The sequence below is a fragment of the Neovison vison genome, chromosome 9 (assembly GCF_020171115.1).
Source record: "Neovison vison isolate M4711 chromosome 9, ASM_NN_V1, whole genome shotgun sequence".
NCBI classification, from domain to species: domain Eukaryota; kingdom Metazoa; phylum Chordata; class Mammalia; order Carnivora; family Mustelidae; genus Neogale; species Neogale vison.
In genome coordinates this window covers 6,871,318-6,893,625 of record NC_058099.1, presented here as the reverse complement: position 1 = coordinate 6,893,625, position 22,308 = coordinate 6,871,318, and the positions used below count along the sequence as shown (strand labels likewise).

The following is a 22,308-nucleotide window of genomic DNA, read 5'->3' as shown; positions in this document are numbered from 1 at the left end:
CCGCGGGCCGTGGGAGCCGGGGAGGCGCGCGGGGCCCCGGGTTGGGGAGTAGGGTCCCGGGCGCTGACCTCTCGTGCCGAGAGGCGGCGCTGATCCCAGGTCCCGCGAGGGCCAGCGGACTTCGGGAGGGGGCGCCCGATCCCGCCGCTCCGGCTCCGCTTCCCGGGAAGTTTCAAGTTTGAAAGTCCTGGCGGAGGGGCCGGGGCTTCCGGAACGGCAGTGGTCGAGAGGAGGGGCCGTGCGGCGGGAGCGGCGCCATGGAGGAGGGGGCGCCGCGGCAGGTGAACTGCGCCGGGAGAGGCCGGGCTGCGGGCGCGGGCCGAGGGGCTCGGGAAGTCTCATGCACGCCGCGGGCGCCCCGAGCTCCGGCCGCGGCCCCGAGACCGGACCCCCAGCCCCTGCCCGGTCCATTCTCAGCCCCGGCCCCGGGCTTCGCTACACCTCGCAGGGCAGAGCTGAGCATGGGGGTGAGTCGTTCAGGTCCCCTGAGAACGTCCCTAAATCACCCCCAAGTGACTCAGAGCCTCCAGTCAGGCCATCGCATGAGCACGTCCGAATCCGCAGTCAGGGCCACCGAGATGGGCCCCAAAGTTTCCTAAAATCGGTTCTTCCCCGTGGGACCGTAAGACCATGGGAATCTGTCTGGAAAGCAAAGGGGGGCCGTGGGGGCACACAGGGACCAGTCCTGGGGGGAGAGGAATGTATGTGCGCTCAGGGGGAAGAGGCCCAGGGAGGGGACCAATGTCTGCGCACTTGCGGGGGTCCTCCCCAGATCACAAAGGCATGTGGGGATTGGACAGGAGAATGAGGGGTTCTGGCCCAACACCTGGGAGGGAACCTTGGGTCCACAGAGGGTTCTAGTCCAAATGGCGAGGGGGGGAGCCCAGGGTCGGGGGCTCGGGCAGTAGGGGCTCGTGGACACAGCAGCCAAAGCTGTGTGTTTGTCTGTCAGTGGGCGGGGAGGGGGGAGGTCCACCCAGAGCAAATGGGGTGGGGTCCCAGCTGTAGAGCTGAGAGGCGGCCTGTGTCCTTGGTAGGATGCCAGAGCAGTTAGGACCATGGGGAATGCCAAAGGTAAAGTGTCCCCCACAAGACTCCTTGAGAACCCCCACCCAGTGTCTTAGGCAGCCTTAAGCACTCCCTCCGCCCCCTCCCACCCCCTTCCTCCGGAGGTCCCTCAGCCTGTTTCAGCCGTGGCTTGTACACATTTTCCTATTTCCTGTGAACCTCCGCCCAACAGCGGCAGCTGGGTGACTCAGGACCCCGGTGGCCGGGCCCCCCGCTCCATGGGATCTTTGTTTGCTCAGGCCTTTGGCTCTGGCCCTCTGGCCTAGGGCCCTCAAAGGATTTCCTGAGTCCCGCCCCTGCCCTCTGACAGCCAGGCCAGCAGGCCAGCGGAGGCCTGGGGTCGGGTGGGGGGTGTCCCTGAGGCTGGGTGGCACCCCTAGCTCTGGGCGCAAGAGATGGAGACCCAAGAGGTAAGGTGGAGGCCCCAAAGGAGTTCATGGGGAGTGGGGGGCATCGTGGGTCACCCTGGGCTGAGGTCAGCTTTGGCACTGGTTGGTTCAAAATGTTGGCTTCTGAGAAGGAGGCTTTCCTCTTCCTTGCTTCCACCTGGGGGGAAGTGTGAGAAGGCTTCTATTTCCTCCTAGTAGCTGAGCTGGGAATGGCCTCTGGAGCCCTCCTCTGCCCCTCTCTGTGCCTCTGCTTTGCTACCTGCCGGAACATTCCTGGCTCCTACTCAGGCCTCTGACTGCCCTCTGTGTGTGACCTTGGGCGGTTCCCGAGCCTCCTTTCTGGCCCCAGATCTCAGCTGAATTGCAGCCTTAGAGAGGGCAGCCCGAGGGGTTGGTGGGCAGAGGGTGGCCTCCCCTTCTTGGTGCTGTGACCTCGGGCAAGTTACTCAGCCCCTCTGTGTCTCACCTTCCCCGTCTGTAAAATGGGGATTGCAACTATACCTACCTCGTGGGGTTGTTGTGAGGATTCGCAAATTAATGTCTGCAAAGCTCGGAACAGACCCCGGCACCATGTACTGTTGTCCCTTGAACAACGCAGGGGTCCAGGGCACTGACCGGCCCCCCGCTCCCCGGGCAGTTGTAAATGCACGTATAACTTTTGACTCCCCTAGAACTTAACTCCTAACAGCCTACTGGCCGGAAGCCTTCCCAATAACATCAACAGTTGACTAACACCTATAATGTGCATCACGTGTACCCTGCACTGTATTCTTACAATAAAGGAAGCTAGAAAAAGAGGAAATGTTATTAAGAAAATCGTTAGGAAGAGAAAATACATTTACAGCTCTGGGCTGTATGTATCGAAAACAATTTGCTTGTAAGTGGACCCATGTGGTTCAAACCCGTGTCGTTCAAGAGTTGACTGTAGGCAGGACGAATTTTTCCCTTTCCCTCCTCTCGTAGCAGAGGGCGGGGAGCACAGGTAGGGGATACAGCTTCGGGGTTCGCCTCTGGCCCGGGGACACTATCTGGAAGGTCGGAGATGCCGCCCGAGATCGGAGGTGGGGGGTTCCATCCTGGCTGCCGGATGGCACCAGGCACACCTCTGTTTGGGGGGGACCCGCGGCCACTGGTGGCTGGGATGGGAGGGGGCGTTACCGCTCTGCCATTCCACAGCCTGGAGCCGACCAGCGGCCCCCTGAGGATGAGAAAGAGGTGATCCGCCGGGCCATCCAGAAGGAGCTGAAAATCAAGGAGGGTGTAGAGAAGCTGCGGAGGGTAGCCACGGACCGCCGCCACCTGGGCCACGTGCAGCAGCTCCTGCGTTCCTCCAACCGCCGCCTGGAGCAGCTGCACGGAGAGCTGAGGGCGCTGCACGCGCGCATCGTGCTGCCGGACGCCGGGCCCGGCCTGGCTGGTGAGTGGGAAGTCGGACCCTCGGGGGCGGAAGGTGCTGCGCCCACCCAGCTCCTTGACCTCAGCCCTGACCCCTCTCAGAGCCTCCTCAGGTGTCGCTCTGGCCAGGAGGGGTGGGGAGGGGTGGAGAGAGTGAGGCCCCAGGGCAGGAGGCTCTGGGTCTGGGTCAGGGCCTGGGTCAGGGCTTAAGGACTCTGCGCTGTGCACAGAGCCTGTGGCCCCGGGCCCGCCGCCCCCCGTGGAGCAGCCCAGGGCTCGGCACCTAGAGGCTCTCCAGAGGCAGCTGCACGTGGAGCTGAAGGTGAAGCAGGGGGCGGAGAACATGACCCGCACGTATGCCACCGGCACACCCAAGGTAAGGCTCCTGGGGTCTGGGGGAAGAGGTGTGGCTCTTAGATTGTTCGGGGAGGGGCTGCCCCAGCCTCTATTCTGAGAGGGAATGGAGCCGGGCCAGTGACCCTCTAAGGGAGACACAGTCTTAGCCATTAGTCTGATGGGGGAGACATAGGCCTTAAATCTCAGCTCGGTGGGGCAGGCACAGCTTGACGTCCTCATCGAATAGAGAGGGCCCACCTCGGTCTAATGGGGAAACCCCAGGCCATGTTCCCGGTGTAGGAGGGAAGGCACAGTCCTGGCCCCGACTCCTCGTGGGAAGCCCGGTCCTGATGTGATGGGGAAGCTTGACCCCAGCTCTGGTCTGATGGAGGAGGCCTCCATCTGATGGAAGAGGCTCTGCCCCAGACCAAGGCTAACAAGGGAGGCTTGGCTTCAGCCCTGGTCCGACAGGGGAGGCCCCGGGCTGGCCCTGGATCAGTGGGGGCATATGTCACGACCCTACAGGAGAGGAAGCTGCTGGCAGCGGCCCAGCAGATGCTGCGGGACAGCCAGCTGAAGGTGGCCCTGCTAAGGATGAAGATCAGCAGCCTGGAGGCCAGTGGGGCCCCGGAACCAGGTGAGGCTTGGAAAGGCGGGGCTGGGCGGGGCTGGGCGGGGCTGGGCGGGGCTGGGCGGGGCGTGGGCCTGAGGGCTGACCCCCTCCTCCCAGGTCCCGAGCTGCTGGCGGAGGAGCTGCGACACCGGCTACGCATTGAGGCCGCTGTGGCTGAGGGTGCCAAGAATGTGGTGAAGCTGCTGGGTGGCCGGCGAACGCACGACCGGAAGGCGCTGGCCGAGGTCAGCCCGGGGTGCCCTCCCTTCCTGACCGCTCCTCTCTGAGGGTCTGCTTGTCCCCACGCCACCCTCTGCACCGTGGTCGGGCTGTGCGGGGCAGCAGTGAGGAAACCGGACACACGTTCTCTCTGGCCTTCGTTGCGGGCAGGTGGCCTGAGCCCCTGGGCCTGGCCGCCTCGTTCATGGGCCTATCCGCTCTGCCTGTTTCTGCTCCGCAGGCTCAGGCCCAGCTCCAGGAGTCCTCCCAGAAGCTGGACCTCCTGCGGCTGGCCTTGGATCAGCTGCTCGAGGGACTTCCTCCCGCTCATCCTCTGCGTGGCCGAGTGGCGCGGGAGCTGCGGACCGCGGTGTCTGGGAAGCCCCAGCCCTCGGGGGTGCTTGTGAAGCCCACCGCGGTGACAGGTAGCCGGGACCCCCTCCCACATCAGGGCTCCCCTTTTCTTCCAGCGAGGGCCCTGAAACACAGAAGGGGTCGAACTCTGGAGAAAGAGTTTCAATCCGGGTCCTACCACCCCCTAGCTGCGTGAGCTTGGGCAATGGACTTCTGCTCTCTGGACCCTCAGGTTTTGTTTTTGTTTTTGTTTTTTTTTAAAGATTTTATTTATTTATTTATTTGACAGAGAGAGAGATCACAAGTAGGCAGAGAGGCAGGCAGAGAGAGAGAAACAGGCTCCCCGCTCAGCAGAGAGCCTGATGCAGGGCTCGATCCCTAGATGCTGAGACCATGACCTGAGCCGAAGGCAGAAGCTTTAATCCACTGAGCCACCCAGGGGTCCCTGGACCCTCAGTTTATTCTTCCCTGTCAAAGGGGAATGACAACTCCTACTTCATGGGGTTGCTGTGAAAGTCAGCGAGTTGTGGCATGGGAAGTGCTAGGCACACTCTTGGCATTGTCCGCACACGATTGGCGAAGCCGTTATTGACATGGGTAACCATGACAGTGGTTAAAGCACCCATGTTCGGGGAGCTCACAGCCCTGGCGGCAGCGGTACCCAGTCCTGGGCAGTTTGAACTACTAGAAAGTTGTTTTTTATCCCTGAGCTGGATTTGTCTGAATTGTAGCTGAATTCTAATCAACAAACAATCTAAGCATGCTGACTTTGGAAACCCTGAACTTCCTACCCAGGACACAGGGCCAGCCAGAGAGCCCAGTACTTTCCCTGCTCAGAGCTGGTTCAGGGTTAGATAGGCCACATCCCATTGTGAACAGAGTTGAGAAGGGGACGTACAGGGGCTGCATAGGCTCCCTCATCTGGCTTTGGGAATTCAAAGAATGCTTCCTGGAGGAGGTGGTATCTACCCTTAGCTTTGAAGGACTTCTGGGAATTGGCCAAGTAGACGAGATGGGCAAGTCAGGGCAGGGCATGGCTGGTTAAAAGGCCTAGAATTCATCTGGGTGCTTGGGGCCACCTTATATATCCTGTCTCCTGGCTAGCCCCCCTTCACCCCCCGCTTAAGGTGGGCAAGATCTGGGTTCGGCCATCTTGGGGAGACCTGGGTGTGGCAGAGGGAGAATGACACTTCACGGTGTTCCCCGCACTCTCCCCACAGGGACACTGGAGGTCCGCCTCCTGGGCTGTGAGCAGCTGCTGACAGCTGTCCCTGGACGGTCCCCAGCGGCCGCGCTGGCCGGGAGCCCCTCCCAGGGCTGGCTCCGGGGCAGGGCCAAGCCGCAGCGTGGTGGAGGAGACCTGGCCAGTGAGTAGGGGGCCACAGGGAGCTGGGGACAGCAGACCACCTCCGCTCCTTGCGTGCCCTGAGCTCCCTGTCCGGCCCTGCAGGTGAGGTGCTGGCCGTGCTGAAGGTGGACAATCGTGTCGTGGGCCAGACTGGCTGGGGGCCGGTGGCCAAGCAGTCCTGGGACCAGACCTTTATTGTCCCCCTGGAGCGGGTGAGCCGTGGGGCAGGCAGGTGTGACCTCAGGCATGGGGCAGAAGGCCAGCCAAGTAGGGACACATGCCATGCCCCACTCCTCAACCTGGCCTCCCCAACGTAGGCCCGGGAGCTGGAGTTCGGGCTGCGCTGGCGGGACTGGCGGCAGCTGTGTGGCGTGGCCTTCCTGCGGCTGGAGGACTTCCTGGACAATGCCTGTCACGAGCTCTCCCTCAGTCTGGTGCCCCAGGGCCTGCTCTTTGCCCAGGTGCCCCCTACCCTGCCCTCTGACCTGACTAGAAGGGTCTTCAAGACTAGGTGACCCATCAGAGTGGAAATTGGGGCCCGAGGGAGGTGGTCTCCAGGAACTAAGGATTCCCAGCCCCTGTCTGAGGACTGCAGGGGAGTCTAGAGGCCCGCATCTTGGTCCTGACTGCCTAGCCTCACATGCGACCCTGGACAAGTGCCTCTCTTCTCTGCACCTCAGTTTCCCCACTGGTACCAATGCAGACAGTGAATCCCTCTCTCCGGGCCCCTCTGGCTCTTGCATCATTGATATTGGGGGCTCAGACTGGGATCCTAGAGATCAGGGAGGTACTCTGGTGGCAGGTGGGAGGAGACGGGTCTCCAGCCCTGCCCTCTGCCCCTGCAGGTGACTTTCTGTGACCCTGTCATTGAGAGGAGGCCCCGGCTGCAGAGGCAGAAACGCATTTTCTCCAAACGCCGAGGTGTGGACAGGGAGAGGGCTGTGCATTTAGGAGGCAGGGCAGGGGCCGTTGGGGGCCCTGGGCTGAGCCCCCCTTTTGTCCCAGGTCAGGACTTCCTGAGGGCTTCGCAGATGAACCTCAGCATGGCCGCCTGGGGACGCTTGGTCATGAGCCTGCTGCCTCCCTGCAGCTCTCCAAGCACGATCAGCCCCCCCAAAGTGTGCCCCGAGACCCCGTCCACACCCCGGGCTGACCCTGCCTCGCCCAGGTGAGGAGCCGCCCCACTCTGCCGCATCCATCTCTCTCCAGATGCAACTGCTGTCTTTCTGTTCCCGTCACTCCCCCTCCGACCCTCCGTCTGTCTGTCTCTGGCGTTGCTGTGCGTCTGTCCCCACGGCTCTTCCATCGGCCTGTGCCCTGCCATTGTCTGCTCTCTCCATGTAGTCATTTCCCACCCAAGAAGAGCCCCTTGGGAGAAGAGACAAGGCCCCCGCCCAAGCCCCCACGCCTCTACCTGCCCCGGGAGCCGACCCCCGAGGAGATCCCGGTGAGAGGGTGCTGATGGCCCCAGGGGGCTGCTGGATTAGGGGTGGCGGGCTGGAGGGAAAGAGGGTGGGAAGCCCGGCTCTGTTTGAGCCCCTCTGCCCTCACAGCGCACCAAACGTCCCCACATGGAGCCTAGGACACGTCTCGGGCCGCTGCCTCCTGCCTCAGCCACCAGGTACCCCCATCGGGCTCACTTTTATGCTTAAGACATTTACCTACTCACTTGGGGTGTCCATTCAGACACCATCTGATGCTCCTTGCTGTCAGGTTCTTACTCACTAAAGCCATATTACTGAGCTCCAGCTGCATTCCAGACTCTAGGAAACCGCTGTGCCTGGAACCCCCTACCCCCACCCCCAGCTGTCCAGCGTCATTGGTGGGGACAACCCAGGACTGGACATGGAGGGTTTGGAGCAGCTCTTCATGGAGGCCCAGCTCTTGTCCTGTGCCCTCTGTCTTGCAGGAGAGCCCCCCGGCTTCAGGACTTCCGCTGCTTGGCCGTGCTGGGCCGGGGACACTTTGGGAAGGTAGTGGGCCGAGGAGGGGACCATGGGAGGAGGTGAGCAGGCCCCAGCACCTGAGCTGAGAGGACGCTGTGATCCATGGGGCCGTGGGTGGGGGAAGCAAAGGCTGCCCTGTGCTGTCCACCTGGAGCCTGAGCTCTCTCTGGTCCCCAGGTCCTCCTGGTCCAGTTCAAGGGCACGGGGAAATATTATGCCATCAAAGCGCTCAAGAAGCAGGAGGTGCTGAGCCGGGATGAGATGGAAAGGTGTGTAGTCAGGCCTGTGGGCGTCTGGCCCTGGAGGGGATCCTGGATGGTGGCCTGGGCCAGGGGCACCAGAAGGCGCTGAGCCAGTCCTGGCTTCTCTTTCTAGCACCCACAGCAGTTAACTGGGTGCCCTTGGCAGGTCCTGCCTTCTCCTGGCCTGATATGTAGAACCCATCATTCTACCACCTGACACTTGGAAGTGTCAGAGGGCCAGGGCTCAGTCAGCAGGGGTCTTCCTTCCCTCCAAACACCCCCTCCCCCCATCACAGCCTGTATTGCGAGAAACGCATCCTGGAGGCCGTGGGCCGCACGGGGCACCCCTTCCTGCTCTCCCTCCTTGCCTGCTTCCAGACCTCCAGCCATGCCTGCTTCGTGACCGAGTTTGCAGCTGGTGGCGACCTCATGATGCAGATCCACGAGGATGTCTTCCCTGAGCCCCAGGCCCGGTGGGTGCCCACCCCTCTTGTCTGCCTCTCCCAGCAAGCCTTTCCCGGTCTCCTCTGCCCTGCTCCCTTCCCCCTGCTTCCCCCAGGGTGCCCAGCAGCAGAACAGTGTGGAGTCAGGGAAGCCTTGGTTCAAACCCTGGTTGTCGCGCTCATCAGCTCTCACAGCACCTCTGACCTTGGGCCTCAGTTTCTGGAGCTGTGAATGGGGCCCATGAGAACTAGGTCATAGGCTTGTTGGGTAGATGAACCCAATGTTTATAAAGTGTAGAGCACCGGAACCTGTGACTAGTAAGGGAATGGCAACTGGAGTTATTTCTGTTTTCTTTTTTTCTTAAAGATTTTATTTATTTGTCAGAGTGAGAGAGAGCGCGCACAAGTAGGGGAAGCAGCCGGCAGAGGGAGAGGGAGAGGCAGGCTCCCCGCTGAGCAGGGAGCCTGACGCGGGGCTCGATCCCAGGACCCCAAGATCATGACCTGAGCTGAAGACAGACACTTAACCGACTGAGCCACCCAGGCACCCCTGGAGTTATTTCTTGAGTAGCAGAGTTTGGGTCTGCCACTAGCTGTGTGACCCCAGGGGCATCCCTGATCTGAGTCTCAGATCCTCCTTTGAAAAACACATGTGATGAGTATCAGCGGTGCATGGCTGGTAGGATGTGGGAGAGTAAGGCATGAGGACACGTGGCATCATTCCTGGCACAATCTCAGAGCCCAGGAAGGGTAGGCTGTCAGCAGGCAGCAACCTTGGGGCCATGGTCTGGAGAAACACCCACTCTCCCCGCCCCCTCCCCCTGGCATCTGACTCTGGCTGGGACATTCAGGGCTGCCCGGGTTGGGGCCATCCTGGTGTCTCCCTGCCCTGGCCTAGACCTGAACTCCCTCTGCCACCCCCACCCCCATGCCACTCACAGGTTCTACCTGGCCTGTGTGGTCCTCGGGCTGCAGTTCTTACATGAGAAGAAGATCATTTACAGGTAACTTGCCACAGAGGTGCTGGGGGCGGGGGTGAAGGAGCAGCCACTGCCCTCCTCCTGTGATGCTCCAGGGCCCCTCTGATCTGCCTCCCTTACCCTCAGGGACCTGAAGTTGGATAACCTTCTGCTGGATGCCCAGGGTTTCCTGAAGATCGCAGACTTTGGGCTGTGTAAGGAAGGTGGGTCCCTGCTGCCCAGGATTCCCTGTCCTCCAGCGCTGCTCACCTAGCCCAGGCCAGCAGGGTTGTGGCCCCCCATCCCCACCCCGGCCCTCATTCCAGGGACCAGCTGGACACATCGGTTTTTCCTTCCCAGCCTGAGAGGCTCTTGAAGAGCCCCAGCCTGCCCTCAGCCAGAGGGAGAGGGCACCAGGTTCTCCTTTTCCTTCGTGACCTTGGCATATGAACTTGACTGAGGCTCTGCTTTCTCCTGTCAGATGGCGTAAAAACTGCTCCCCCTCCTAGGGTATGGGGCAGGGCTTGGCATGGGTCTCGGTACCTGGGGTCATGAGGGTTGGCTGTTGATTCTTGCACCCACTGAGGCTGTGTGGATGAGACATGTTGGGCCGGCACCAGTGTGGATGCTGGTTTGCAGGGATCGGCTTTGGGGACCGGACAAGCACGTTCTGTGGCACCCCAGAGTTCCTGGCCCCGGAGGTGCTGACCCAGGAGGCCTACACACGGGCCGTGGACTGGTGGGGGTTGGGTGTGCTGCTTTATGAGATGCTGGTGGGTGAGGTAAGCACTAGACCTGGGCTGCCGGGGCTGCCAGGTGGGGGTGGGGGGAGTGCTTATGGCACCCTGGTGAGCCCCCTTTCCCCCTAGTGCCCATTCCCCGGAGACACGGAAGAGGAGGTGTTTGACTGCATCGTCAACGCGGATGCCCCATATCCCCGCTTTCTCTCAGTGCAAGGTCTTGAGCTCATTCAGAAGGTGATCACTGCGGGGGACTGGGCAGGGCTGGGCTGGACAGCGGCCATGGCCCATGGCTGCCCCGTCACCACCCATTCTCTTGGGGGCCCCGCGGCCCAGCTCACTTGGGGAACATAGGTGGGCAGTGCCTGTGGCCAAGTGCCCTCGTGAGCCCCCGTCTTCTGGCCCAGCTCCTGCAGAAGTGCCCGGAGCAGCGCCTGGGGGCAGGTGAGCAGGACGCAGAGGAGATCAAAACCCAGCCCTTCTTCAGCGTGAGTGACGCCGGGTGCTGGGCGCCTGGCACAGGGGGAGGCATGGTGTGGCCGTGTGGCCGCTGTTCGTGGTCTCAGGCAGCTCTCCTCTTGCCCCCCCAGACCACTGACTGGCAGGCCCTGCTCGCCCGCACCGTCCAGCCCCCGTTCCTGCCCACACTCTGTGGCCCTACAGACCTGCGCTACTTCGAGGGCGAGTTCACGGGGCTGCCGCCAGCCCTGACCCCACCTGACCCCCGCTGCCCCCTGACCGCCCGCCAGCAGGCCGCCTTCCGAGACTTTGACTTTGTGTCCGAGAGATTCCTGGGGCCCTGAGGGCCTCTCGGGTGTGTCCGTCCTGTCTCCGCAGCTGCGTGCCCTGCCCCTGGAGGCCTGGGCCTCCCTGGGTTATTTGTGGGTCTTGGGCCTTGAAGTGGCAGTTGTAGGGGGGCTCTCCACTCCCTGCCACCACCACCCCCACCCCGCCCAGGAGACCTGGACCAGAAAGGGCAGCACAGCAAAGAGCAGTTGTTTTTTTTAATACTTGACTTGCTTTATAGATTATTAAACTTATAAAACTGTGCACTGGAAGCATCCTGGCGTGGGGGGCGGGGTAGAGGTCTCCGAAGCCCAGGTCTCTGGTGCCTGACCACCCCCCGACACGTCCTCTGCCTCCCATTCTTCCTTTACAGGGCAGACCTGCCCACTGACACAGGGTTCTGTTGCTCAGCTCTGCTCTGAGGCCTCGGAGGAGCAGGCAGGAGCAAAGGACCTCAGGGCCCTCTGAGGGCCGACCCCAGCGGGCTGCATCCCCTCTGGTTTTCAGGCACAAGATGGTGGCCTTGCCTTCAGGGACCCTACACAGCCTGGCTTCTGCCTTCCTCCTCCTCCTCCTCTCCCTCAGCCCAGAGGGTCTCCCAGGACCCTGAGGGCCATCCGCAGAAGAAGTGGGCCAGGTTGCGGGTCAGGCCGCGGTCGAAGGGGTTGCTGGAGCGCTGGCGGAGATAGGCAATGCGGTGCGAGGAGATGAGCTCCCAGGTGGTGGTGTTGCCGGCCACCAGGTAGAGGTGCGAGGCGAGGAGCAGGCTGGCCACCAAGGAGAAGAGGGAGAGCAGCAGGAAGGTGGCGAACAGCAGCCCGCTGGAGCGCAGCCACAGCCCCCAAGGCTGGAAGAAATGGAGGCCAGACCTGCGCGGCAGGAGACAGATGGGGAGTTACTGCTGGGGGAGGGCAGGGGTACCCCCGGGAGCCCCGGTGGGCAGGCTGCTTGGGAGGAGGTCCCAGGGCACGGAGAGGGAGGCCGAGCTCTCCCCCGACCTGGGGGACGGATGCTGCGGCCCAACCCCCGTAGCCAGGGCAGTAGTGGAACCCACCAGGCCAGGTAGAGGCTCCACAGAAGCACCACCAGCTGCAGCGCCAAGTAGGCCACGAAGAGCGGGTGGTTGCGCTCCCCCACGCAGTTCTCCATCCAGGGGCAGTGGTGGTCATAGCGGCGCACGCAGCGCCGGCATTCGCGGCAGTGCCGGGCCCGCAGGGGCTGCTGTGGGCAGGGAGGGAGGCAGGCTCAAGGCCAGCTCCCCTCTGGGCCCCAGACGGAGGGGAGTGATGAGGTCAGGAGGCTGGGGCCTCCATCAGGGAGGCCTTCCTGGAGGGGGGGAGGCCAAGGCACAGGGGGCAGGAGGTCAGGGAGTCTCCACCTTGGCCCCACGCCCTCCCGTGGAGGTCCCTGGTCACCCACCAGCACCAGGCAGTATCTGCAGCGCCGAAGGGGGATGGCTTGAGGAACCATGGCCGTCTGCTCCTCCTTCACCTCCTCCTGAAAGTGGGAGAGGGGTATAAGATCGGGTCCCCTTGGGAGGCAGATGGTACCAGTGGACATTTCCCTTGGGGACTAGCTTAGCTCCGGGTCTGCGCAGTTGGGTGCCCATCCCCTGTGTCTTGGAGGGGGTCTGGAGGGGCAGAATGCTCTGATCGGAGTAAGCGAAGCTGTATGACCTCTACCAGTTGTTTTTCCTCGCTGGGCCTTGGCGGTTTCCTCTTTGTAGGATGGGGTTCTAGGGCTAAGAGGATTCACTGAGGCACCCCCAGCAGAGCACTCTGCCCAGATCCTGGCATGAGACCGTTACGGAGGCCTCGTGTGTCCTGTTGGGGGGAGAGAGGGTTCAGGCCCCCAGGGGCCCCCGGGGTTACCTGGGGCTGGGGCTGGACATTCACATATCCCGGGTCCATGAGCGACACAGCCAGGTAGAGCAGCAGGGAACCCAGCACGAGGAGCAGGAAGGTAAGGGGCAGGAGCAGCTCCCCCTGCTCCTCCCACTGCCGCAGAGCTGGAGAGGCCAGAGGAGGAGAGTGAGGCTGAGGCCCGAGCTGAACAGGAGAAGGCTGTGTGCTGGGGGGTGTAGTTGAAGGTGGGGAGTCTGTCCCTGGCTGAACAAAAGCCTGGAGATGGGGTTTAATGAGCGGTCAAGTCTGCAAGTGTTGCCACTGCATAGGGTACAGGAGGGAGAGGTTTGGACCCCGGGTAGGGGGGCAGTTCATCTGCCTTTTATCTGGAAGGTGAAGGGCAGTAGGGAGCCATGGAAGCTTATAGGGTCAGAACTGTTTCTGAAAACCCTCCTGCTGGAGAAAAGATGGATAGGGGAGCGGGAGGAAGCCTGGAGACAGAGAGCTTATCCAGGAGGGCGAGGAGGGTAGCCAGACGAGGGCACTGGCAGGAAGAGTGCAGACGGGGATGGACAGATAAGGGGGAAGGGGGTGAAGGGGCCAGACTTGACTAGCTGTGTGGGAGAGGGAGGAGGGGTCCCTGCCTTTGGCTCTATGATGGGAGACCAGCCAGGTCTGATATGCCCATGAGATAGAGACAGAGGAGGTGCTGGCCAGGGACGGTCCAACTCATTGGGGTTGGGATTTTGGGGGGAGCAGGGATAAGGAGTGAGGTGCATGGGACAGTTAGGTGACAGTGTATGGACAGCTCAGGGGTCCCTTGGTTGTGAAAAGGAGCAGAGAAGGAAAGGTGGGTTGGGGGGGTCCTTGTTGCTGGGGAGACTGAGCACGTTTTTAGGCTTAAGGGTGAGGACTGTGGAGGAGGCTTGAGAAGGTCTTGGGAGGAAAGTGACAACAGCCCCGGTCCAGGGGCTGAGGCTGGAGCAAGGAAGGGGTAATGGGGCTACCCTAGCTGGCAGGGAGGGAGGGTGAGAACTTGGGTTGGAAGCAGCCTGGCAGGTAAAGAGGGGAAGGATGTTAGCGGGGTTAGGGACCACAGGGCAAGAAGTGAGGGCGGCGAAGTGAGGGGCGGGCCACTCCCCTCGGTGTCTTCTTGCCCCAGAGCGTGGGCAGCCTGGACCTGGGCAGCTAGTGGCCACGGAAATGGGTGGGGTGCCAGTCCTTGATCTACTTGATCCTCGGAATCTTACGGAGGGACGGTTGGGAGTCAGTTCCTGGGAAGGAGCGGGTGGGTCCCGGGATCAGGGGAGATGGGGGCTCAGGTCGGACGTCATATCTGGAGGGGAGCGGATGGGTCCTGGGATGCACAGGGCATCTGGCAGGGATCAGGAAGATGCTGGGATTAATTAGAGATCAACTGGGTATTAGGCAGAAGGCAGGTGGCTCTTGGAATGATAGATGGGGAAGAGGCTCAGGAGCTAGCGGAAATGGGGTGAATCCCAGGATTTCTGGGGCTTCAGCAGGAGACCCAGTGAGACCCAAACGTCTGGGGAACCACGCGGGATTGGGTGGGTCCGGGGTCGCGCGGGGTCCGGCTCACCGGTATCGTGCAGGAAGAGCACCAGCGTGATCCCCCAGGTCAGCACAGTGTGCCCGGTCCGCACCAGGACCCCTGGGCTGAGGAGCGCCCACGGCGCCATCTCCTCCGCCCGGGGCCCCACCCGGAAGCAGCGCCCGGAGGGGCGGGCCCTTCGAGAGAGAGGGGCCGCGGCCACCCGGGGATTGGTGGATCTTGGAGATAGGCGGGGCCTTATTGGGCCGGGGAGGCTGTCTATTGGATAGCAGCTGCGGCCGCGTAGGCCCTCGAGCCAACAGGTGCCTGAAGAGGCTGAGGGCGGGGCCGGCGCGCGCGCAGCTGGTAACTCCCCCAGCCCCAGCCCCCACCAGCCAGGTAACTTTCGAAAGCCGAGGAGCAGGCGCGAGTCTCGACCCCGCCCCCTTAGGCTCCCACCCAACCTTCCCCAACCCCACGGCCTCGCGCATGCGTACAGTTCTCTGGGCGCTTCCATGTTCAAGGTGTTTGGTGTGACTCCAGGTTGTGGACATGTGCGGGTTTCTAGGGTGTGATGCCTGAGGTCTCTAGGGGGGCAGGACTCGCCCTCGGGTGCTCCGTGGTGACACCCTTACCTCCTCGCTATTCATTTTTAGATACTGCGAACAGGATGAGAGCAAAGTGGTCGTCCCGGGTGCAGATCCTGGGTACGAGGGGCTCAAGTGGAGTCAGAGTGGGAAATACCAGCACTGCCCCTTCCTATCTTTGTGAGCTCGGGCAAGTTACTGACCCACTCTGAGCTCTGTTTTGTGTCTATATAGTGAAGACCAACGATACCATCCTCCTGACAGGGTGGTTGGGAGGATTAAATAATGCAAGGACAGTGTCTAGTATGGGACGGTCATCTCCCCCGCTGTAAGCCAATACCTCACCTTGCCCGAACGACTTGCCCAACCCGAGGCTTCGGGATATTCTAAAATGAAACCTCATCATCATTCACTGTTCACACTCCTTTAACTGTGTCCCCAAGGCACTCCCCATTCAGCTCTGCCTTTCCACCCACACTTCCCACTGATACCAACATCCACCTTCTTTCTCCAACAGATTGGCCCTATCGGCTCTTCCAGGACACTCTTCTGGCATCTGTTGTTTTGTCAGCTCAGCATCCCCTTTTCTGTTGGGGAACTGACTCTTCCCCATCCCATGTGGCTCTGGAGGAACTCTGTCCCTCACTCTTATCAGGTGGCAGGAGACAAGATGTGGTCATGTGACTCTACAGGGCCAAACCTGGGTCCCTATATCAATCTCTCTGGTGATTGGTCCTAGGTGCTGGACATGTGACTCAGCAGTGCCAATCAGAACAGTCTATAAGAGTACCATATAAATGCTGAGAGAGAAAGGGGCGTTCCCTCGTATCTCAAGCATAAGGAACAGGATGTAGGAGCAACTGGCAACTGTCTTTACACTACGAGGAGGGAGACTGCCAGGAGAGAATGAAGCCAACTTACAGAGTCACAGAGATAAGCAACACTGAAAGAGGGAGTGAGAGAGTCTTAGCAATGTGGTCTCGGCCCCTAGGTCCAGCTATTCCTGAAGCTGGTATTAATCTCTAGGTTCCCTTAATGAATTTCTTCCCACCTTTGACCAGCCTGGGTGGGTATTTGAGTTGAGTGACTGTCACTTGCAACTCAATCTTGGTTACTGCAATGGGTGGCTTAGTGTGCTGAATGGAAACACTTAAATCATGCCAAAGCTTCCATGAGTCATGCCCTGTGCTGATGTGAAAGATAGACAAAGTCAAACACTAGTTAGAGTGGTAAGGACAGATTTTCAACAGTAACATGCTACTGCAGTGTAAACTGAATGCGACTCTCATTTGTATAGAGGTGACTGGGTGTTTTAAAGGAACCAGGAGGGAGTGGAAAGAGAACAACGGTGGCTTGAACAGACTCAGGGAAGTGAAAAATTATAATGGGTTGGTTAGTGTAAATGCTGAGGCGGCCAGCTGTGTATGCGAGCTGGCAATAGCTGAAGTTAGGTGCCTGTCCTCCCACAGGGACTAGGAAATGGAGGCCTCATCCTCCCTGAGCACTGCTCTTTGAAGGAATGGCTTTCAGGTCTCCTGAGTTGTAGAAGACGCAAATACATTTCAAAGGGACAGAAGAAGGATTCCCAACTGTAAGCCCTTTTTAGCAAATCCTCGACAGGATGGTGTGTGTGTGGGGGGGTTGGGTCAGGTGGTGGCTAAAGCAAACAGTAAGTTCTTTTGGCAGCTTGGAGGCAGGCCCTTTAAGGGGGTCTGGGTCATTCTAGGGCTGCGACCTTGAGCTGTGAGAAACTGCCTTAGTGGTTTAGTGTTTTAAGGGAGGGAGGGAGAAGGACAAAATCACTTGTGTTGAGAGCCCCTAGTAGGGCTCTTAGAGGCCCAGGTTGAGGTGTAGTTGAGAACAGGGCTCAGGAGAGCCTGACTAGAGTTTGGTCAAGGAATGAGTCTTTGTCTCTGGGCACTGGCCACACACGTGCCTGGCATGTGGGGGTGGGGGTGGGGGGATGATCCCCTTCAATTGGCCATCAGCATCTAGACTGTTCTTTGGGGAACAGCTCTCCTCAATTGGGTGCAGCCTTGCTGGTGCCTCAGGAGCACAGAGGGCACTGTTAGCAGTTCTGCCGGGTCAAAGCCAGATGCCCAGCTGCTTCTCCAGGTCCTTCTGCTCGTGCCCTTGTTCCTTTGCTCTGCTGTGGCTTTCAGGGCCGGCTTCGTGGCTCTCCCTGTAAGGCCCCTGTAGCAGGCCCCTCTGTCTGCAGTGCTCTTTCTGTGGCTGTCACAGCCAGGCCAGGCAGGGCCCCCTTCCTTTTTAAAAGATTTATTTATTTATGTTAGAGGAGAGAGGGGCAGAAGGAGAGTGGGAGAGAGAGAATCCCATCAAGTGGGGATCCCAACCCAGGGCTCGTTCCGATGAATCCTGAGATCATAACCTGAGCTGAAATCAAGAGTCGGACTCTTAACTGACCGAGCCCTCCAGGCACCCCGCGGCAGCCTTGTCTTTCACTGGATTCAGCTCACACGTCTCCTCTTGTGAGAAGCCTCAGTGCCTGCTTGGGGACACCATGTTGTTTCTTACCTCCATGCTGAAGGTGCTCTTTCCCTCGCTGAAGCATGGCTGCCCAGCTAACCCGTCTCCCCGGGCCCTCCCTTCTACTCCTGCCAGCGCGCGGGAGGCGCCCTCTCCGTGCTCCCTGCTCGCTGCACACGGGGTCATCATCTCACACAGAACGTCATCTCTACCAACAGACTGGACCACCCTGGGCAGAGGGCCTGCTGCCAGCTGCATCCGGTGCCCGGGCATGGGGGTGTGGAGAGAATGGGAGGCGGCACGGACTTCAGGCCAATCCGCCACCTGTGTCCAGGCTGCAGTTCACTGGCCCTCCAGGCTGCGCACAGAGATTGGCCCCAGGCACCCTCCCTGCTGCAGGTCCCCTCATTCAAGGCCCAGTGCCCAAACTGCTTCCAGCCCCTCTCCTGACCCCATCCCTTCTGCAAAAAAAGACACCCTGTTCTTTCCACTTTGCACAAAAATGTATTTCTGTGACATCCCAAAGTACAGACATTTACCCAGGCCCCAGGTGGTAAAGCAACGCGATGTGAACTCTGCCCAGGGTCTGGGCAGGGAAGGGAGGGGCAGGTGTGGCCTGTCCGCCACGTTCAGGAAGCGCAGGGCAGCTACCCCTTCCCGGGGCTGGCAGGGACAGACTGTTGGGGGGAGAAGGCCTGGTGCCTTTCCCCCCGGGCTGCTCATCCAGCCTGTTCTGCCTCGAGGCAGAAATGCTAGGAGAATCCAAGAACAGGCCCAGGGAAGGAGGAAGGAAAAAAGGTCATCCCCTTGAGGATGCCTGCAGAGTTGGCCCTGCTCCCCCAGAGCCTTGTTCTGGAAAGGCCGCCTCGCTGCCGCCTGTCTCCAGAGAGCAATGCAGAGTTACATCAAGGGAGGACCACAAGATATTTCAAGATACATTTGCAGCTCACACTTCTCTGAAACACAGCACAGAGGTTCCCAAGGTAAAGCCTGGGGGCAGGGAGGAGGGGCTCAGAAGGGCCACGTGGGGCCACTGCAGGCTGTGCCCAGTGCTGGTCTGGAAGCAGCTACCTGTTGGCTGCGGGTCCGGCTGCAGTGGGGAACTCCTGCCTCACCGAGAGGCGTGTGGGGTCCTCCGGGCAGCGGGGCAGGGGTGTGTGTGTGTGTGTGTGTATGTGTGTGGTGGGGGGTAAAAGAGGCCGGCTCAGTTCTGCTGGTGGGGTGCCTTGGCACCATGGGTGCTGCGGACAGGGGAAGGGCTGGGGAGTGAGGAGCAAGCCCTAGGCCCCAGCGGTGCTGGCTCCCAGGGCTGGGGCGGGTGCTGAATATGTTTGGCAGAAGGGGCAGTGGAATCTGCCTGAGTTCTGACCAGCCCTGGGCTGGGGCCTTCAGTAGCCTGGGACCTGGTGGGAGACCAGCAGGCAGCCTCTATAGCAGCGTGGCCTCAGGCAGGTCTGGCCAGAGAACTGGCAGGGGGCCAACGAGAGCCCCACTCCTGAGGGTCCCCGGGGGCTGGGGCCGCCTGAGCACTCACTTCCTTGCCCCGGATGGCCGACGGCTGGGAGCACCAAGGCATTCGGGAGACCCAATGGGGCTAGTTTTCCTCCCAAACCCCATCAGCCACACCCAGGAGCCCAGATGGGGTTCTCAGGCTTTGGTGGCTGCGTTAGGGTGCGGGAGTGGGCTTTCAGAAGCCCGCTGCCTCTCCTAATGGGAGGCGAGGCCAGGGTCTGAGGTCACTGGGAAAGGACCAGACTCTCACGACGTCTGAGGCATTGAGTCTTGGGGGTTGGGAGCGAGTGGCAGCAATGAAGGCTTGGAGTTGGGGCTTGAGAGTGGCCGAGGAAGCTGCAGGGACTCAAGGAGTGTCCTTTTGTTTTTGTACAGAAATCATACACACAAAACTTCACACGTCCTAACCAAAAAAAATAATATATATATATATATATATATATAATATATATATATCTCACTAATGTTAAGGAAAAGCGTCGGTTGTGCAAAAGTCCCCGTGTCCCTTCATCCATCAGGAGGCTACCCGGAGGCGGTCTGCCCACTGGGCTGCTTGAGAGCTTCCTCCTGGCCTTGTGGTCCAGAGCAGTGGCGGCCGTGGGGGCGGAGGCCTCTATCTGGACGTGTCCATGTTCTCCTCTTTAAAGTTACTGCAGTGCCCAATCACCTTGCTGGAGACCACGGGAGAGAGGATCAGAGGGCGGCCTTGGGTCAGGGGTGGTTGGCTTCTCCCGGAGGGGGAGGCCACTGGATTTGGCAGCCAGTGTCAGCATTGATGCTGATGTGAGCGAGGAGGTGTGTTGGGGGGGGGGGGGTGGGGGGGGGTGCTGGCACGTGCCGAATGCCCAGGAAATGGCACCTGCGCACCCCAATACGATCAGCCCCCTGGGCCCCCTCCTTCCTCCCTAGGCCCCTCCCCTTCCCTGCCTCTCAGCCCCAGGGCCTCTCTGGTTAGGGGCTCCCCTGAATTGGCTCACACCTGACCTTCCCAACCCTCTCTGCTCCTTTCTTGAGTACCACCTGCCTTCTTCACTTTCTCCCTGCCTATTGGGGCGGCATACTCGTGGTCCCCAAATTGCCTGTGTGCCAGATTCCCCCAAAGAGCCTGAGCCCACGGCGGTCCAGGTGGGGCCAGGGCAGCCGTGCCAGTACGAGGGCCCCTGACACCCTCCAGCAGCCAGGGCCAGTGCTGCGGTCTCAGGAGCCACCACTGGTGCTCAGAGCCCCCGTCTCGTGTCCCCTCTGGACTGACCCATGAGAACCGCTGGCCCACTGCAGTCAGGTGTCGCCTGGGACCTCAGACGGCCTTCCTGAACAACACTACGCCTTTGGGTTGGTAGGGAGCAGGGGGTGGTACTCACTGCAGCCTCCATGTGCTAAAGAGGAGCCTACTGCCTCTTAGGAAGTAAGGGGTGCCCAGAGTGGGACAGGAGTGGGACAGGCGGAGTGACTTCTCAGCTCCCTCTTAGTGTCACGTGCACCTGCTTCAGACAGGCTGGCTGGCTCAGATACGCATCTCGGGTCTTACAGAGATGTTCAAAGGGACTGTGGTAGACGTTCAAAGGGACTGGCGGCTCTACCATATGCATGGCCTTCACACCTTCACTTGTGCAAACCCATTCTCACTCGTCGGCCATTTCTCTCGAATATTCTTTACCACATCGTGTCCTCTCTTGTTGGAAGGTCTTTGGCCAAAAGTGATGAATTCTGACCTGACTTGCTAAGGGCCAGGGAGGAGAGGATGGAATTTGTTGGGAGTGAGAGATGAAGCTTACAGAGGAGGGCAGTGATGCCCTGTGCGGGCTGGACAATCTAGTTTCTGGCCACACTGTGGCCAAAACGACACTCAGGGAGGGCCCTGACACCGTCCCCCTGCTCCCCCACACCAGGGCTGCAAGCAGAAACACTGTCCATCTCTTACCGGGCCATTTCCTTTGTCTCCTGCCGGGCGGTGGCCATCTTGATCATGTCCCTCAGCAGGGGCAGCCCCCCTTCTTTGATCAGCAGGGGGCAGTACTTGTCAGCTACGGGGAGGGGCAGACAAGCAGATCAGCTCAGACTTCCAGCAGCCTGTATCCCAGAACCCACCCTTGCTGTGAGGGCCACCCTCCCTGAGTGGTTGGGGAGTAGGGACGCAGGCCTGGGGGCAGGCGCTGCTGCACCAGGGAGCCAGCCGACTGGGGGAGCAAGGGGTGAGTCCTTGGAGAAGGCCACTTTGGGACGCAGCCATGATTCTTTCCACAGTTTACTCCACGGGAAATAACACCCAAACCAGTGGCTTCTTTTCTCAGAGATTTTATAGAAATAAAGATTCCTAAGCCCAGCCCTTGGGTATTCTGAGTCAACAGACCCAGGAACCTGTATTTATTTGTATTTTTAACAGTAAACTACCAGCTGATGCTGGTGGCCAGCCAGGCTGGAAACAGCATTCCTTCCTATGATTGGGTGGTTCACAGTCCATGGCAATAAAGAATATTCTAATGCTTAGGATCCTAGGGCTTTAAGCTCCATGGAGAACACGGGCACTTGAGTGGAGCCTCCCCACCCCTCCACCCCCGCCCCCTCCAAGCAGCTCTGTGTAGTCAGAGTCACTTTTATGCTCTGCATTTTATAGATGAAAGAACCGAGGTTCAGAGGGAGGAAACAATTCATCCAAAGTCACTCTGGAAGTTTGTCCAAGGGAGTCCCAGCTCAGGGCTCTTGCCTCTGGACTACACTGCCTCTCCAAGGTCAGGGGCTACACTTTAGTAAGACCAACCTCAAGTAGTAATGAAAAAGGCTGAGCCTTATCGAAGAGCTGGTATGGGCCAAGCACTGTTCCAAGCATTTTTTATGCCTTACTTCACAGCAATCCTATTTTTATCCCATTTTAAAGAAGAGACAGTTGAGGCACAGACAGGTTGAGAAAACTGCCCCAAATAACACAGCCACAGCAAGCGGGAGAGCCGGGGTTCAAAGCCAGATGTCTGCTCCCAGAGCCCACACTCCGAGCCACTCTGCTAGTTAACAGCGCTGAGCTAGTTAACAGGATCCAGGCACTGGCCTGGGCACTTCGTGCTGGTTCTCTTTTCACATCAATCTTATGAGGTAGGCATTATCGATGCACCCCCATTCTACAGGGGAGGAAACTGAGGCCCAGAGATGTTAAATAACCTGCATGAGGTCACATAACCAGTAAGAAAGAGATTGAGGGTCAAACCTCATGTCATCAAGGTCTCCTCCCCACAAAGCCACCCAGCTGATGGGATACTTTCCGAGGAATCAAGTTAGAATTATTTTAAAGTTCTCTCCCGTTCCTGTGGGAGTCTGTTTCCTCGGCAGTGCTTAGTTCTTTGTTTGGTCTTATTCTATCCCACAGAAGGCATGGAGATTTTTGACTCTTCCCTTCTGGGGAAGCAGGAAGCACTAAGCAGGCTATCTGGGAACTCTGGACGGCCCAAGAGGCCTGCCAGACTCGTTTCTGGTGATGAGGCAGGGCCGGCCATTAT

At 59.8% G+C, this 22,308-nt stretch overlaps 3 protein-coding genes across 8 annotated transcripts in view; 1 reads left to right on the top strand and 2 right to left on the bottom strand.

The window, feature by feature from the left end:
* The first annotated feature begins 203 nt into the window (after positions 1–203).
* Positions 204–11,102, top strand: PKN3 (protein kinase N3). Of its 2 annotated transcripts, XM_044264744.1 has the most exons (22): positions 205–467; positions 2,634–2,874; positions 3,083–3,228; positions 3,714–3,825; positions 3,919–4,046; positions 4,262–4,445; positions 5,595–5,741; positions 5,825–5,934; positions 6,040–6,183; positions 6,568–6,643; positions 6,728–6,890; positions 7,067–7,169; positions 7,276–7,343; positions 7,632–7,695; positions 7,846–7,937; positions 8,207–8,383; positions 9,295–9,357; positions 9,460–9,536; positions 9,952–10,094; positions 10,182–10,289; positions 10,460–10,540; positions 10,643–11,102. In XM_044264744.1, exons 1-22 carry the CDS (start codon positions 258–260, stop codon positions 10,853–10,855), a joined length of 2,850 nt encoding a protein of 949 aa, XP_044120679.1. In that variant the 5' UTR covers positions 205–257; the 3' UTR covers positions 10,856–11,102. The 2 variants fall into 2 exon arrangements, with proteins under 2 accessions (XP_044120678.1, XP_044120679.1); XM_044264743.1 differs by having other exon boundaries at positions 204–467; positions 3,714–4,046.
* Positions 11,039–14,421, bottom strand: ZDHHC12 (zinc finger DHHC-type palmitoyltransferase 12). 3 transcript variants are annotated; one of them, XM_044264746.1, is made up of 6 exons: positions 14,283–14,421; positions 12,710–12,846; positions 12,258–12,335; positions 11,893–12,059; positions 11,837–11,850; positions 11,039–11,736 (listed from the first exon to the last, which is right to left on the bottom strand). In XM_044264746.1, exons 1-6 carry the CDS (start codon positions 14,380–14,382, stop codon positions 11,420–11,422), a joined length of 813 nt encoding a protein of 270 aa, XP_044120681.1. In that variant the 5' UTR covers positions 14,383–14,421; the 3' UTR covers positions 11,039–11,419. The 3 variants fall into 3 exon arrangements, with proteins under 3 accessions (XP_044120681.1, XP_044120680.1, XP_044120682.1); XM_044264745.1 differs by lacking the exon at positions 11,837–11,850 and having other exon boundaries at positions 11,039–11,707; XM_044264747.1 differs by lacking the exon at positions 11,837–11,850 and having other exon boundaries at positions 11,403–11,685.
* Positions 14,422–17,792: 3,371 nt separating this feature from the next.
* The window catches only part of ZER1 (zyg-11 related cell cycle regulator), a 30,512-nt gene continuing 25,996 nt past the window's right edge, over positions 17,793–22,308 (bottom strand). For all 3 annotated transcript variants that reach the window (XM_044264737.1, XM_044264738.1, XM_044264736.1), the window contains 2 exons: positions 20,742–20,844; positions 17,793–19,491 (listed from right to left, as the gene is read on the bottom strand). In XM_044264737.1, coding sequence (XP_044120672.1) covers positions 19,434–19,491; positions 20,742–20,844 — 161 coding nt within the window. In that variant the 3' untranslated portion in view covers positions 17,793–19,433. The remainder of the gene's footprint in view (positions 19,492–20,741; positions 20,845–22,308) is intronic.